General features: G+C 32.9%; 1 protein-coding gene across 1 annotated transcript in view; it reads right to left on the bottom strand.

Moving 5' to 3' along the window:
• fmnl3 (formin-like 3) overlaps positions 1-17,757 on the bottom strand; it is an 88,211-nt gene continuing 70,454 nt past the window's right edge. The window contains 8 exon segments of the mRNA NM_001346154.1: positions 1-2,204; positions 6,554-6,687; positions 8,534-8,657; positions 11,083-11,175; positions 14,639-14,740; positions 14,831-14,991; positions 17,450-17,579; positions 17,670-17,750. Of these exon segments, the coding sequence (NP_001333083.1) occupies positions 6,596-6,687; positions 8,534-8,657; positions 11,083-11,175; positions 14,639-14,740; positions 14,831-14,991; positions 17,450-17,579; positions 17,670-17,750 (783 nt within the window). The 3' untranslated portion in view covers positions 1-2,204; positions 6,554-6,595.

The following is a 17,757-nucleotide window of genomic DNA, read 5'->3' as shown; positions in this document are numbered from 1 at the left end:
TTGATTCTGAAATGATTTTATTTGCCACTTTAACAGAATATCCAGTTAACGTTTGCATTCATTGGTCCATATCAACCAAATAAATTGAAAACTTTGGTACATTCAACTTGTGCTTTGCTTTTCCTCCCTAATGGCTTTATTTAGTTTATGCTATGGTCCCAAGTATAAAAAAGTTCAGTATAAGAAATGTATAAAAATTAGTGTTGAATTCATATTTGTTCATTTCTCACAAGTTTGCAGTGTCATACAGTAACGTCCCTTTTTTAATAAATGGATTGATCATGGTTTCTGATTGGTCAGAACATCATTCCAGTAGCTGTAATGTAAAATACCTTTTCATAACACTGCAGAGCCAAAGGTTGCTTTTTGTTGCACAGCAACATCCTGTCATGTATGGAAACCAGTTTCTGCCTTTGGGATGGAAAACAAATTTAATTACACAAACGTGATATGTTATTATTATCATTTCTCACAATTTGCTCATTTTCACATTTGACAATTCAGAATTTTTACAGCTACAATTTTTTCCCCCGAAGAATTCTGAGTTTGCTTTTGACTTTTTCCTCAGAACTTTGTGTTTCTCTCAATATAATTTTTTTTTTCTTTAGAAACTTTTCTTACTCAGAATTGCAACTTCAAAACTGTAATGGTAAAAAAAAAGTTGACTCAAGTTTAAATTTTAAGGCAACAAACTTCAGGACATTTTTGTGTTTACTCAACTCAAATCGAGTCAAGTGAAGTAATTGGGATGAAACTTTTTTTTTAGCAGTCATTTCTAACAATTGTGACTACAGAAGCCTGAAATCTGAGGCAATCTCAAAATTCTGAGAATTTCCATGTAAAATGTTGTATACCTTCATCTTCGTTCAAGGCAGAAACTAGCTTTCATAACACTTTTCTACCACAAAACTTATTTGCTTTATATTTGAAAAATATTTTTTCCTTGATATTTTTCAACATGAACTGCAAAAGCAACACAAATGAAGCTGTGCTATATTGTAAAGAAAATCAGATGCAAAGCAAAGCTAATATTTACAATAAAGCACAGCCTTAAGTTCATTACTTGCAGCTCATTTTTTTAGAGCGAGTAACTAGCTGTACAATCAGCTCTTATTCAATGATTGATAGTGCAAAGAGTATAATAATTACATGAGGGCATGAGAAACAACTGTAAAACGTAGGCTAAAACCACCTATTCTTCGATGTGGGCTACTGATTTAGAGTGTATGACTTTAAATTGCACACCCAAAAGATTCTGTTTACAGTCCTGGCTATTTCTCATTTAAAAAAAAAGAAGAGTAAACCGCATTTATATACATTATAAATCTGTAGGTTAAAAAGAACGGATATTCTGAACATTTTCATGGCATAATATAACATTATGTACACTTTGTTGTGATACATGCACATTAGCTAAACATACAGGCACCATTAATAACAATAACAAGGCACACGGTCAGTCAAACAGAGCTCTTATTCTCTTCTGTTAAAGCTGCAATGCATTTTTGGGGGTAATTGCATATTATATTTACACAGAGCATAACGATTAACACTTCGATACATAAATGTTGACTATTAGAAATAATACTGACTCGACAGAAAGGCACTTCTTTGTAATCGTAGCCCTGGTTCTGGGTTAAAATACTAACTGAACTAGATTGAGTTCATAGTTAATAAAACAAAACTGTCCAAACAGGCTCTGGTCAGGAAGTCGGTGACCTCAACGCTCCCACTTGACAGAAAGTCATGCTTGCATTGCACAATAAGAGGAAATCCACATGAATGGACGTCAATGGAAGGCTCTTCAGGGTCAGCAGGCTAACGTTAGTGTTAGCGCTGCCTGCGTATCAACCACAGCCATTTTTTTTCCAAGTGCCAACGCAAGCTTTTAGTGACGCTCCTCTGGATTTTTGCTCATGAGGACAGCCATTATTGTCTGTGCTTTTTATGGCTTTAGTAAAAAGAGCCTCCAGTGCAGAGTTTCCACAAATAAATAACAACTACCACTCCCGCCCTCCCCTTTAAACCAGCGGCAGTGGTTTGGTCCTGTGCTTCCCTCAGCCACTGTGAATCGCAGGAAGACGCCATTTGAGGAGAAAGCAGGGGGAGAGGAGCAGAGGGTGAGTGAGTGAGGGGTCTTTAGGGTCGCTTCCAACCGTTCCGGATGACCGCGTCAGCTCGCAGGAAGGGCTGGTTTCGGAGATCTATGAGCAGGGGAACGCAGAGAGTTAAGAGTTAGATCAGGGGACACTCAGGGCCGCAGGGGTCACTCACCACTTCACTTGACTGCAAATAACAATCATTTCTTAAAGAAAACAAAAGTTGCTTTACTTTGTAAGTTCTCAGATCTTAAAAAAAGAACAGTTCACCCAAAATGAGTCATTTAACTGGCCTTATGTCATGGTTTTCAGCAAACAGCTGAAAAAAAGTTAAATCCAATTTTTAACAAAGAAAACAAGCGAATAAGATACAGACATAGTGCACATGAAGGTATGGTTACAAAAATGAAAAAAAAAAATGCTGTTGATTTACTCACCCTCTGGCCAAACAGTCAGTGTTTTTTTGTTTTTTAATATATAATAAATTTTTAAGGAAATTCTTTAATGATCTACTGTCACCTAGTGTATGTCTTGGGTGAGTAATTTACTAGCAAATTTTCTTTTTTATTAGGTGCACTGTCCCTTTAATTAAATTGAATTTAATTGTAATTAAATGTAAATATATAATAGTTTAAATTAATGATATAAAAATAAAATTACATAATAACATATAATATATTTTAAACATTATAGTTGTAAAAAAATGCGTTACAAAATAATTATAACAAATTTCTTAAATTCATATTCACTACACACAGTTGGTCAGAACTATTAGCCCCCCTTTAAATTTTCTTTCTTTTTTAAATATTTGCCAAATGATGTTTAACAGAGCAAGGACATTTTCACAGTATGTCTGATAATATTTTTTTCTTCTACAGAAAGTCTTATTTGTTTTATTTTGGCTAGAATAAAAGCAGGTTTTAATTTTTTAAAAATCATTTTAAGGTCAAAATTATTAGCCCCTTAATAACTTGCCTAATTTCCCTAACCTGCCTAGTTCCCTAACCTGCCTAGTTCCCTATACAACCTACTTAAGCCTTAAATATTACTTTAGGCAGTATAGAAGTGTCTTGAAAAATATCTAGTTAAATATTATTTACTGTCATCATGGCAAAGATAAAATAAATCAGTTATTAGAAATGAGTTATTTAAACTATTATGTTTAGAAATGTGTTGAAACAATCTGCTCTCCGTTAAACAGAAATTGGGACGAACCAAATGCGAACATGTTAAACAGCAGCTTGGTCATTCTACAAAACATGTCCATTCATGTTACATGACAGAAATAAAATCATTCGCATTTCAAAAGATATGTTTGGGTGAACCATTCATGTTTAAAAATATGCAGTTCCTAGTACACTGGTTATCAACCTTTTTTTTTAGAAACTAGGAGTGTCAACAATTTAAAATAATTATACTAATTATAAATAAATAAATATTATTAAAAATGTAATTCATTTCAGAATGAATCTTAAATTGACCTTGGCAACTTTACAAATAATGAATTTGACTTTCTAACTTTGTTTCAAGATAATGCCAATAATACTGAATATATTTTCTAGTTGTTTAGCCAATTTTATCATTTGCTTTTTTCCAAAATACGTCATGGTTAGCAACCACTGTTCAAGTATAGACATCTGATGGCCTGATCCTATAAAGAATACACAGTAAAACATGAACAGACACACGACAAAATGCACTGACTGCAGAAAGACCATTTGACACCACAAACACACATGAACTGCTAGACTGAGTGTTCAGTAAGGCTTTGAGTGCATGATGAAACACTATATGAGCTTTCCATGTAGATCTTGCTGAAGAAAACACAGATTTGCATGCATGTGACAACCGACATGAACATGTTAGCCAGACAAACAGCAGACAAACACAGCTTTACATGCAACAAACATGACAAGAAATAAAACAGTCTTCATTCAAGGATACTTTCCTAAGACCTAGGAATAGATGCTAGCTAAATAATGCTGTAATTAACATTTGAAGTGGATCAACAAGTTTTTTTCTAAAATGTCCCAAAACAAGAATGGGTGTTGTTTAATAGTTTTAGGACGACTCTGATAAATGGTTTTGATCGACTTCAAATAGTGACTAAAGTTGTGTAACAACCAATGTTTTCATCGCAAAAATATTTTGTATTTTGCAATACTATCTCTACAATTAGGTGCAATCAAAAAGGTTTAAGGATAAATTATATTATATTTATTCAACACTGTAAACTACATGTCATAAAATACAACCCTAATTTCAAAAAAGTTGACATTTTGTGTAATACAGTGAAATCAAAAATATAGTGGTTTGTTAATTATTTTTCATTTCTGCATCCCCAGTTCGCAAACTATTAAAAATTGCAATCGAAAGGAACTGTTAAACATTCCACTGACTTTTTTTTTGAGTGTGCTGCAGCCATCAAAATGTAAAGAAATTGATGTTTATTTTTACAGAATACAATTACCTTAGAACTCTTTTCTTTTAACTTTTGTTACACAAAAAATCTCCGCATATTAAAAATGTTTTATTGTTATTATAATAATTATTATGATTCATGCTTATAATATCATTGTGAGGCCTTAACCTTTCTTCCAACTACTTTTAGGGCCCAATCATACACGGCGCAATAAGGCGTGTTATGCGCGATTTGTTGCTATTTTGAGACCAGCGCAACCCTAATTTTCATGTTTTGCACCACGTTGTTTGAATAACAAATCAATTTGCGCCACTTTGTGGACTCATGGGTGTGCTGGTCTATAAAGGAGGTGTGTTAAGGTTGACGCGTTGTTATTTTGAGAAACTGAAATAGTCCACCCTATTGACCAACTGAAAGCATCATGCAACAACATGCATCACCATATGGGGCATAAGAATTGGACGTATGCTTGGATATAACTATATAACAATTATAGTTTTTTGACCACACGTCATTATTATTGTTTATTTATTTGTTTGCCGGAAATTAGAACGGAATTTAAAACAGTTTTGAAACAAATCTTTGCTCTTAACAAACAAAATAAATAAATATGTAGGCTAATGAATGTCTTCAGTAGAGTGAGTTTCCACCGTTTCCTTATGCACAAAAGTAAGGAGTAAACATGAAAAGACGACAGAGCCGAGATCAAGGTCCCATAATTCATTAACGGAAATAAACGGAAAACACCTGTGTGTCACAAAATGTGGAACCTGTAAATAACTGTTATTTTTTTTACAGTGTAGTTCATTTCAGTTTAAAGATAATTAACAAATCACAGATTCTATATTTTACTTTTTTTTATTTTTTTTTTACAAGTCTAACTTATTCAGAATTAGGGTTATATCATAAACTGTGCAAAAAAAAAACAAAAAAAAAAACAGCAATATTCAGTTCAAGACTATTTGGCTGCATAAGCTTTAGCAATGTAGCATTTTGCAAAACATAACACTGCTAAAGCCATCGAGCCGACGGTAAAAAGGCAGACAGGAGCGAAGCGAAATGAAGCTCCATGATGCCTTTCTTACCCTCCAATAATTTTGTGCTCAAATTTACTCAGACTGATCCCCTTTTGTGCTAGAAAGGTAAAACAGAAAGTTATGGGAGAAAAGATGAGAGTTAGCAGATGACAAACCAAGTGAAACATTACAAGGACTGTTTTACAGGCCAAATCTTTCTGGACAAAATGACACATAGAAAGACCCATGAGTCATAACTCATTTTTTTAACAACCGCAATGTTCATTAATATTAAATTAGGTAAGTATCACTTAAAAAAAACACATGACTTTCACAAACGTGTGGTTTAGGAACCTTTTAATGGTAAAAAATGTTTTTAATACTTTATACAAAAATACCCCCATTTCTATTCTATTCTATTCTATTCTATTCTATTCTATTCTATTCTATTCTATTCTATTCTATTCTATTCTATTCTATTCTATTACTATTTATCCAAAACTTAAATAGAGCTTAATATAGCTGCCAAGGAAATATATAAACACAATAAAATACCATTTTAATTTGATTTAATTTTATTCATTCATTCATTCATTCATTCATTTTCTTTTTGGTTTAGTCCCTTTATTAATCTGGGGTCGCCACAGCGGAATGAACTACCAACTTATCCAGCATTTGTTTTACGCAGTGGATGCCCTTCCAGCTGCAACCCAACACTGGGGCAATTAATACATTTTTTTTACTTTTAATTAATTGTATTTAATTTTATTTTATTTTAGTAATTTCATTTCAATATTTTATTTTAGATTAGTTTAGTTTAGTTTAAGTCTATTTGTCATAATTCCCCCATGAAAGATTTGGCCGGTCCATGTTTCAGATCCCTGAACAGCCAGAGGTTTGGGTTTCCTTCTACCCTAGTGTTGTGCTCAGGTTAGTAGAGAGTTGTGGGTAACCGGAGAGGCTCATGCGAGTGGTTGTATGCATGCAGTTTGCGATTGGTATAAGAACGGGACAACCTGCGGCATTAGGGTCAGTTTTGGGGGGTTTGGGGGGGAGGGCTAGCAGATGGACTCATCGAAGAGGTTGGCATCGCAGAAGAAGCGCGAGCCCCGTTTGGCCGTGCGGGCTGTGAAGGGCACACTCTTCAGCACTGAGGAGGAGGAAGGAGGGCAGACAGAAAATATCACATCTGAGGTTAAGCACGAGCAAACTGGCTGCTCATATAAGAGTGCACAATATACTCAATCCTTTTTAACAGCCATAGAATAGTCGCAGGAGTCACCTTGCTTGCCGCCTGTATGGCTGGACAATTTTGTATAATCAAGTATCAAAACATCACAAAATATTCTAGGTACAATACTGTTCAGACATTTAGGGTCAGTATGATTTTTTTTCTAATTATTGTCTATTTAGTTATGCAGCAGGGAAAATGATAGATATACAGCCAGAAGTTATTGGCAATTATTCAGATAATTTATTAAATTACCCAATAAATTGTATTTTATAAACATCTACTCCTACCCCAACCTTCAAAAGATTTATTATTAATGTTACATATTAATATTGTTGTACAGTGTCACAAAAAAATTATGCAATATTGATGTATCCACAGCTGTATGCCATCTAGACTTTACCCTGAATCCCTTCATGAAAACAGAATTTGCTATTTAACTTGGAATGTTATGGAATTTGCTACATTTTGGATGAGTAAAATAAAAATAGTGATATGTACCTAAACAAATCTGAATTGTGGACTAGGTTCTGTGAAAATTAATCTGGATAAGTACTATATAAATATGACTTATTTCAGTTTAACCAAATAATAATGATGATGATGATGATTCTTTGTTTAGGAATCATTGCAAAAAAAGGAAAAATACAGAATTTGAGAAAAGGTCAAACTAATTTAGTGGGTTAAATTATTTATTGTTATTCAATTTTAGAATAGTTTTTAACAATTCAAATTTAGTCTATGAAAACTGAAAAAAAAATCAAGGAACATTACAACTGAATTTAGGAAGAAATGAAATTAATTTCACACGTACGAAATTGACCACTGATTGTTAGTGTTACAAAAAATAGTTTACAGTGATTTCTAGAGCTTCAAATCATCATATAGACAGCTAAAAGATTATATTAATAATTAATAGTGACGTAATTATGCGGAAAATCAGCTTTGCCATCACAGGAATAAATGACAAATTAATAAAACACATTTCAAAGTACAAAAAATTTCCACTTTCCAAAATATGAATATCCATAAATAATATTATATTAATAATTTGCATGTTTTTAACAAATAAATGAAACATTGGTCAGAATGAAATACGTTTAAAAGCATTAAAACGCCTTTTACCAACCCCAAACTTCTGAACAGTATTGTAAACCTCAGATTGTGAAATATGTTTTTTTAAGGAAGAAATATTAAATATATTAATCAATGATGCCCCTGGACACAGAAGACATGGATGACCTTTAAGAATAAACCATTATGTTAAACATATATACACATCAAAACAAAACACAGGTTATGACGAAACTACTTAAATAGGAAGCATTAATGCAGATCAAATCCTGAATTCTCTGTGGCTGAGGAGAACAGGAGAAATTATTATTCGTTATTTTGTCAGTAATATCTACTATGGCTTCAGTAAGGCTGGGATATTGTTTATAATTAAGCTATACATTTCTGTAAGCATGTGCACAATCTTTACACTACATTTTTGGCTGTATTTCAATATCACAACATGAAAAATCTGTATGATTTATTGACACTTTTAGTTAGTGCTTAATATAATTAAGTGAAGATCCCTGAGAGTTGAATCACAGTCTAAAGCATGATTTTTAGCTGATGTGCACTTGTAATGTGTGGTCACGGAGCTGTAAGGGCTGCTGTTTGACATAACACAGAGTACACTGCTGACGGGGAGAGCTATGGACCACCACAGTGATTCTGTAGCCCTGGCTGATGGGTAATGTAGTCCTGCTCGGCCCACCTGTGATGATGTCTTCAATGGTGCCATCTTTGCCCTCATACACTGGCCGGTGGTCTTTGGCTTGTCTGCGACGCAGCTCCGCGATCAGTTCCTGCTGCTGGTGACGCTTCTTCTGAGCCTGGACCTGCCATGAGGTCACCAAACATATAGTTAACACTTGTTTTATTCAAAAGAAAAACCTATTGAAGGAGGTTTGGGGCAAATTTGCTACAATACAATGCTAATTAAGCACAGTAACATGAAAGATAAGTTAGTTGCATTTAATAATGTAATGATTCCCTTCGTTTAGAATTCCACTAGGTATTTTATGTATATATATATATATATATATATATATATATATATATATATATATATATATATATATATATATATATATATATATATATATATATAAATATATATATTTATTTATTTGTTCCTAACAGGGTTGAATTTTTTAATTCATCCATTGAATTTAGCACATAATTGCTTACATTTATATACCTATGGTTAATCAAGATTTAACTAATTTATTTCTTTACAATTTCTTTTGGTGTGATATTATGTTGTAGATTCCCCTACATCATTAACTCATTCATTCATTCATTTAATTTTCTAAATAGTCCCTTTATTAATCAGGGGTTGCCACAGCAGATGTTTTATGCAGTGGAAGCCCTTCTAGCTTCAATCCAGAACTGGAAAACATAACTAACTAGCTTACATAACTAGCTTACTTACTTACACTGTAAAAAATGCAAGGTTCCACATAATTGATTCATGTTGACCCAACACAAATCCATTAGATTAACTTAACACTTTTAACAAATTTATGATTGTACATGAAAAATTAAGTAGTCCCAATGAAATCTCAAGAATTATGTTGTTTCAGCTCATTTTAGTTAAGTAGTTTGCAGAAAATATAAATTTTGAGTGAATTTATTTATTTATTTGTCTAAAAGGAACAAAACACCTGGATATATTCAAATCTGGTTTGATAAACAACTGAAAATGGGGACAATTAACAATACAATTTTCTTGTGATCATTTCATAATGACAGCATAAAAATATTAATAATTCATCATCAATAAACAATATTCTAATGCTAATAATTTGTTGAAAAATGTTTTTCATGCTATTTTTACATGTAAAACAAAAATACATTATTGATATATACTTCTCATTGAATTACTTATACACTTACATGGTTGATCAAAAACATTTTATTTTTATTTTTTTGCCAAAAACAAGAAACACTGTATACCAGGAATGACCCAAATCCAATTTGATTAACAATGTGTGTGTACAGTGCTCAGCATAATTGAGTACGCCCCATTTTGAAAATGAATATTTTTCTTCATTTCCCAGTGAATTCAGGCAATGTATTTTGGTGCATTTAAACGAAACGAATTTATTAAACAGATATGTTTATTAAAAGATTATTTTAGTCATCTTTAGAAATTGAAAGATAAAACAATTAAATTTAAGCTAAATATTTTAATATTTTGTACATAATATTTTCACAATATTTTGTAAAATTAGTACAACCTACAAAATTTCAACTAAATCTTTCAATTCTTTGCTTCTCTTGATTTTTACTTTTTTATTTGTATTTATTATGTTTCTATAACAGGGGTGCCCAAACTTTTTTCGTGAAGAGTCGAAAACCAAGCTTGGTTAACTGGTGAACATTGAAAATGCACAGTAACTTCCCAATTTAATAATATTTAAAAAGAAAAAGAAAAAAATACTGTAATTATATTAAGTGAAAGACAACATTTTGTTATTTTATACTCTACTTATAATACAATGAACCATAAATGATCTCATTTACAACACAACTGTTCAATGCTTTTTTATTTAAAAACATAATTCTCTTGATAGTGAAATATTTGTGTCCTATAAGTGTGGTTTTAGCAACTTAGCAACTTGCTAAAACTTTGTCAACATCTAAAAAAGTTTAAGGATTTCATGACCCTTTAAAAATCTGATTAATTCACAACATATTATTGAAACATTTGATTTCATTTAGCTTTTTTGTAGTTCATTAGTTAAACAAACAAACATAAGGTTATGTTTAATTAGAAATGACGATCTCTGTTGAAGGCATTCACCCCAACCTTCCCCATTATTCTTCCTCTCTTCTCAGATGGGATGGTGGGCAAAATCAAAGGTTATCATGGGCCAACTTTGGCACGCGGCCTCTAGTTTGGGCATGTCTGTTCTATAACATAAATTTGGATGTACTCATTTTTGGACCATTATCATAAGTTATTTTGTTAGATAGCTCCAGATTTGGCTTCAGTCCAGACTTATCAAATGTATATGCACACATATACTATTGTAGAGCTTCCTATTAAAAATATGAATTTTAAAGATAGATTTGTGAGGAGTGTACTTATATATGCTGAGCACTGGATGTGTTATTATTATTATTATTATTATTATTATAAGATATGTATTACTATTATTATTATTTCATTGTTTCTATCTAAAAAACAACAATGTTGTAAAGCACAATTTAATAATTAATGATTTTTTTTTTTAATCTCAGGTTCTCTGGCTTCACCTTGGGGTCGTGTTGTTTGGCCTCCTGTGCGAGTAGTTTTTCTCTCATGGCTTCCTCCTGTTTCTTCCTCTGTTCATTTTCCTCCACAGCCTCCTATAGAGAACCACAACCATCCGAGTAAAGAGGTGAGTGCAACACTACACAAAACACAGGCTGCGACCTCACAATCCCAAACAATCCCAGCAACCTCGGAGAATCCGGACACACACAGAGATCTTGTAGCAGTTTCGCGGCTCCTCATCTAAACTCATAAATCCACTGTCTGAACAATGTGAGGAAGAGGTTTGTGTGTAAGTGTGTGTGTGTGTCCGGGTCAAAGGCGTTGAAGGCAAACCCTGTCTAAACACAGCAGCTGCCCTTAAATCTCAGCCCAGCTGCCCTTTCCTGTTATTCACCCTCTGCTCCACCCTGACGCTCCAACAAGGAAGACATTAAAACAAAGATGGCCAAAGAATATAAACACACACAGAAAGTTCAGGGTTTAAGGCAAGACACTGCAGGTGAAAAGCGTCATTAATGGACTAATAGTTACCACCTATTAAGAATGGCAAACATTTTTTTTTGCATTGCATTTTTTGCAAGTTTTCTAAAAATGTAAAATGTAAATATCCAAATTAGGCATTATTTAATTAAATATGCACTAATTTGCACATGCTTTTGCACAAAAAAGAAGTGAAGAAAAAGAACGTTTTTTTTTTTGTTTTTTTTACATATTAGAATCACAGGTTTCTACAGAAAGGATTTTAGAAATTGTTTTATCATGCAAAAATTCAGAAAATACATTTTCACCTTTTTTGTAGTATAAAGATGTTGCATATAATCAGGCAAATTATGTATGAACAAATACCTCTGGACAATGATCCAGGTATAAAAACTGAAATATGAAAACTGTGAAATTCTATGTATTTTACATAAAGTGGAAATTTAGGGCTTTTTTTCTTAGTGTAGGGGAAAAAGCTATTAAGAAATCAAATCTACAGACATAAATTGAAAAAGTGTCAAAAGAAACACTTAATGGAGTATGATCAGGGCTTTAACACACCCCCACTAGCCCCTTTGGCTGGCTGAAAATATTTTTTAAGTTGCCAGAGCTGCCTCATCCTTGAAGATTACAATTTTAGTTTGACCGTTTGTCAATATGCGCGCAAATGTGATGTTAGAACTGAAAAGCAGCACAATTGATCACTGTTCGCGCGAACAAAAGAAAGCATACAGTGGATACCGAGTGATCAGGAACACGGTGAGACACAGGCGATTTTTACTTACTGACGTTTTGAGCAAGGCACAGTTGATATGAAGCGCGCGAGTGTTTAAAAACTCCCAATTCCTTACACAAAACAACCATGTTTGAAAACGCAACTGGTGCGATCGTTTCTCTTTGAAATAGATTGGAAAAAAGCGGTGGTCGTGCACCCACAGTTCTGCTCCTTTCAAGACATTTTCAGATCTTTTGTTCAGTATGCAGCAGCTGTTGCCGCTTCTGCTTTAACCATCGTTTGAACAGATTATTAATGGGATTATTAATACTTAATGTTTACCTCGTGAACGTGATCATCCACACTGAATGTTTTCCACCTACTTTTTTTTGCTTGCAGTTATTTTTGTTAATATGGTTGTTATCATCCTTTACAATAACATTGCTTTAATAGGAGATTAACTCTCCATTTATCTATAGTTACCTAATGATCTTGGACCTTTAGCTTGGAAAAACTACTGTTTAAAGTTTTAGATACATGAGAATTATTTTTTAAAATCTCGATTGTTTCTTAAGAACATTTTTGTTGAATAAAAAGTGTATGTACACAGCTATATTTAGCTTGTTTTGACACATTTTTAATAATTTTTGGCAAGGAAATAATTAGTTTGGTGTGGCCAGAGAAAAATAATCGTAAATCCTTAGTGTTGAGCCTAAAAAGTCATGTAAAAAAAAAAAAAAAACGTTAAGGTGGCATGGGGACATAACATCACTTAAATCAAGTAATTTTAGCATGTCAACGTCAAATTTATGCATATAAAATATATTTTTACAATAACAAATTGTGGCTAGTGAAAATGCAGAGTAGCTGGTGATCAAAAAGACCTCCCGAAAAACCTTCACACTTTGGCATAAAAAGTTTAAATGTCAAAATTGACAGTGCATAAAAAAAGCAGTGTTTTTGCCCGCAGTGTTTATGCAGCTTTTCAGTTTGCAGAGCAAATCTTTCAGCACTTGGTGTTTAGTAAACATGTCAGATAACAGATCACGTGGATGGCTCCTTCCTGTCCTCCTTAGTGACTTAAAAGCAGGTCGGGTTCACCCTACATCCCCCATCCACACATTTTTGGCCTCATCTAATTCAACAATTTCAAGTCCCTGTTAATGAGCTGAATAATTGAATTGGGTGTTTATTAGGGAAAACATACAAAAATGTGCAGAGTTGTAAGCACTGGCTTTGATGAATATGTAAATAGGTGCTAGGCATTGTCCGATAAATATCAAAATAAATATAAATTCAATATAAATGTGGAGAGTCCTTGTGCACAGAACCCTGTCTTAAAATTTAGAAGACATGTATATAGCTTACCTGCAAGAAAAAAATTATGCTTTATTTGAAAAATTTTTTAAAAATTGTTTCTTTTTAGTAACCTTTTTCTCCACACATTATTTTGTTTATGTATTCACAAATTTATTTACTTTACATTTGTTATATTATTTGTATTTTTTAAATTTAACTTGTATTTATTTATTTGAATTAAATGGTAGATCATCTGAATATTATTTAATAATTTTCACTCACTTTTGCAGGTCTACACAGCAGAATAAACTGCCTATTTAATTATGTTGTTGTATTATTTTATGATGATAATTTGATTTAATGATTTAATAATATTTATTATATATAAGATAATTATATATAATAGGGCTGCACAATGTTCAAAATCTATAATTATTATTATTATTGGTATTATTGGTATTATTATTATTATTATTATTATTATATTTTGTAATACAGTTGAAGATAAAATTATAAGCCTTTAGTTTGGCTAATATATATATATATATATAATTTAGCTAAACTAAAAGAAATAAGACTTTCCCAAAAAGAAAAATATAATAGGAAATATTGTGAAAAATAAAATAAAATATATATAATGTAATATAAAATATAATGAACAAACCCCAAGCACAGAAAAATACAGCAGAACAAATACACAAGTAAAAAAAGTGCTTCATGAGCCTGAGGAGAGCAAATGAACTGTAGAAATAAAGATTACCTCATTAAAAACTGCATCAGAGCTACAACCAGCCCACTACACACTCGGACAAAAAGAACCAATAAAATTTCAGATACTCGCCAGCCAGTTATCAAGTAAACACATCCACAAAGTCTGCAAAGTTGGCCAGATTTTGTTCAAAATTACCTCACAATAGTTAGAAACTAAAAGAATAAATATTTCTCCCTGCCTTGATGTTTATAAAAAGCAACAAATAACATTTTTCCATCATAATTTAAAGAGTCATAATACTTCAGTGTGTCTAAAAACAGTAAGTGAATAATTTAATAGATTACAGTACCTTGTAGGCTCTGATGAAGCGCACAAACACTGGGAAGAACACAGAGGGGGGTGTGGTTTTAGGACTCTCCCCGAAGTACAGCACCACATTGTTAAAGGCCTCCTGCAAAGTGATTCAACATGAGATTCAGAGAATGCAGTTCAGTTTAATCGCTATAGGGTATTTTGTGAAATAAAAGAAAAACAAGCACACCTCCGCTGTCTTTGCATCTTTGGCCAGTTTGTCCAGTTGAGTATCGCTGGTCTGGGCGAAGCCTTTGAGTACAGCGTGATCATGCAGACTGCACTCTCTTCTGACCAGATCCATGCCCTTACCAAGCTCCTTCACGTCCAACAACACGTTCTCCAGAGACACTGTAACACAAGAGAAGCCAATGTAGCTACAGTTACAACGGCTGCAGATCAATTAGCTGTGTGATAAGATGAGAATATGGTAAATACATGGATTAAGGTTAGGCTCAGGTGTAGTTTAAGGGACCAACCAGCATATTAAAATGATTTGCGAAGGATCATGTGACATTGAGAAATAAAGAAATGATGTCGAAAATTCAGCTTTGGCAACACAAAAATAAAATCGATTGGAAAATATATAAAAATAGAAAACGGTTATTTTAAATTGCTAAATTACTCAGCAATATTTATGTTTTTACATTTTATGACCAAACAAATGCAGCTTTAAGGCTCTTTATTCACAAACTTTATATTATAAGAATTGAAGTCAGATAGTTACAATGGCTACACTTTAAATCACACTAAGTGTACTTAGCTTGTAAATTATTGGGGTTATATGTAGTAACTATACATGGATTAAGGTGTACGTTTAGGGATAGTACCTATAGTTATTATCTAGTTTATATCATGACTAGAATAAGTACATATCATGTACACACATGGAAAACATGGTGAGGTTGCTTTATTTTATGGTGTCAGAGCTAACTGTAACTATTCATTTACCTATTAGGTAAAATAAATTAATTACATTACCATATGGTTAGGATTAGAAGGTGAGTAAGGGTTATTTTAATCCAATTATGCATATTTAATTGTAATTACTACAGTACTTGGAGCGTGCAACACGGACACCTTAAAATAGACACTGTTTTAACCATGAATTAAGGTAACCATACACACAACACAAATGCTGTATTATTTGCATAAATATTAGACAGTAATAGTGGGTTTAAAATGAGCAATAACTCATATAGAAGCTACTATACAGAAATTTTTCCAAAGCTTTACAATAAGGAATTAATTTGTTAACAACAATATAAAATACATGTGTCATAAGCACCAAACCAGATTAAAATGATTTCTGAATGATCATGTGACATTGAGGACCGAAGTAATGATGCTAACAACTCAGCTTTTTGGTAACGCAAAGATAAAACCGATTTTAAATAGTTATATTAAACTAAAATTTCTTACAGTAACATTATTGCGGTTTTTACAATACCAAATAAAAATAAAAAACATCAACATTTTGAACAATACTCACTTCACAAACTTTATACTATCTCAAGAATTGAAGTCAGTGTAGACAGTTACAATGGCTCCACTTTAATTCACACTATGTGTACTTAGCTTAGAAATTATTGGGGTTATATGTGGTAACTATACATGGAAAAAGGTTAGGCTCAGGATTAGGTTTAGGGATAGAACCTATAGTTATTATCTTATTTATGTCATGACTAGAATAAGTACATATCATGTACACACACAGAAAACATGGTGACACTTAATTTTACGTGTCAGGGTTAAATGTAACTATTCATTTGACTATTGGGTAAAATAAATGAATTACATTACTTACTACATGTTAGGGTTAGAATGTGAGTTAATTGCATCTGATTATGCACATTTAATTGTAATAACCACAGTACATGGAGCGTGTAAAAAGGACATCTTAAAATAGGCACTGTTTTAAATGGAGTTAACTTGTAAACAAAGGTTCGGCAGTGGAACCACGCCTCACTTTGTCTCCTTAACCAATCATCTATTCCCTTAAAACTAATTTAAGGCAGACCAGCCCTCTAGCACTGTTTTTCTTGTTCTCTCGAACCCACCCTCAGTCCCTCTATTTCCTCACTTCCCATTAACAATCCTATAACCCTCTCCTGACTCCTAGGTTGAATCGGGGGGTCCAATCACTCTAACAAAATATTACAGAAACGTAACTCCCACTCTAAGTCTCTGGGAATCATCAAACGACGTCCGGTCAACTTACCTACCTGTTTACTGTTTATCCTCTTACTTCCCTTCTCCTTCATCCCACTGTTCCCTTACCATCTCTTTCATCCCTAGAGTAAAGTCTAGCTCAAAGTGTGGCGTGGTCCATGCAGGTTAACTATGAAACCATACACCCTATGTAAATGGTAAACTATGTAACCATACACACAACACAAATAATATTTGCATGAATATTAGACAGTAATAGTGGGTTCAAATGAGCAATAACTCATATAGAAGCTACTATACAGAAATTTGACCAAAGCTTTACAATAAGGAATTAATTTAGCAACAACAATATAAAATACATGTTTCATAAGCACCAAACCAGATTCAAATGATTTCTGAATGATCATGTGATATTGAGGACCGAAGTAATGATGAACATAATTAAACAATTTATGCTTCACAAATTTCACAAATTAAGAACTGACTCATCTTCTAAATAAAGCCAAACAACACAAACCTGTCACACTGTGTTGACTGATGTATTTCCTCTAATATTTAACTATTAAATTTTTTGAAAGGCTAATTAATGTAGTCCAAACGTTCAGTTCAACATCCTATAACACAAAATAACACCAACCTGCCGCGGCCTTATCCACAAAGTGCAGTTCATTGTAGAAGTTAGCCAGTTCAGGATATTTCTCTTTGACAACCAGAGCAATGTAGTGAAGCAGTGTCATCTTCCGGTCAGTAGACTTAGTATCTAGCAGCTGAGAGAGGACAGAAACAACATCATGAGTAAAAGCAGCACTATAATTGAACAACACCTTCACTGAAACCTTTTCTCCCTCTCAGCTCACCAGATCCAGACTCTGAAGTTTGAAACCATACACTGAACCTCTTTTACTGCTGTTCATGTAGTTGCCCAAGGCCAGAATGATCTGTGTG

This window comes from Danio rerio, chromosome 23, assembly GCF_052040795.2.
Source record: "Danio rerio strain M-AB ecotype USA chromosome 23, GRCz13ab, whole genome shotgun sequence".
NCBI classification, from domain to species: Eukaryota; Metazoa; Chordata; class Actinopteri; order Cypriniformes; family Danionidae; genus Danio; species Danio rerio.
This window is presented reverse-complemented; position numbering and strand designations above follow the sequence as displayed.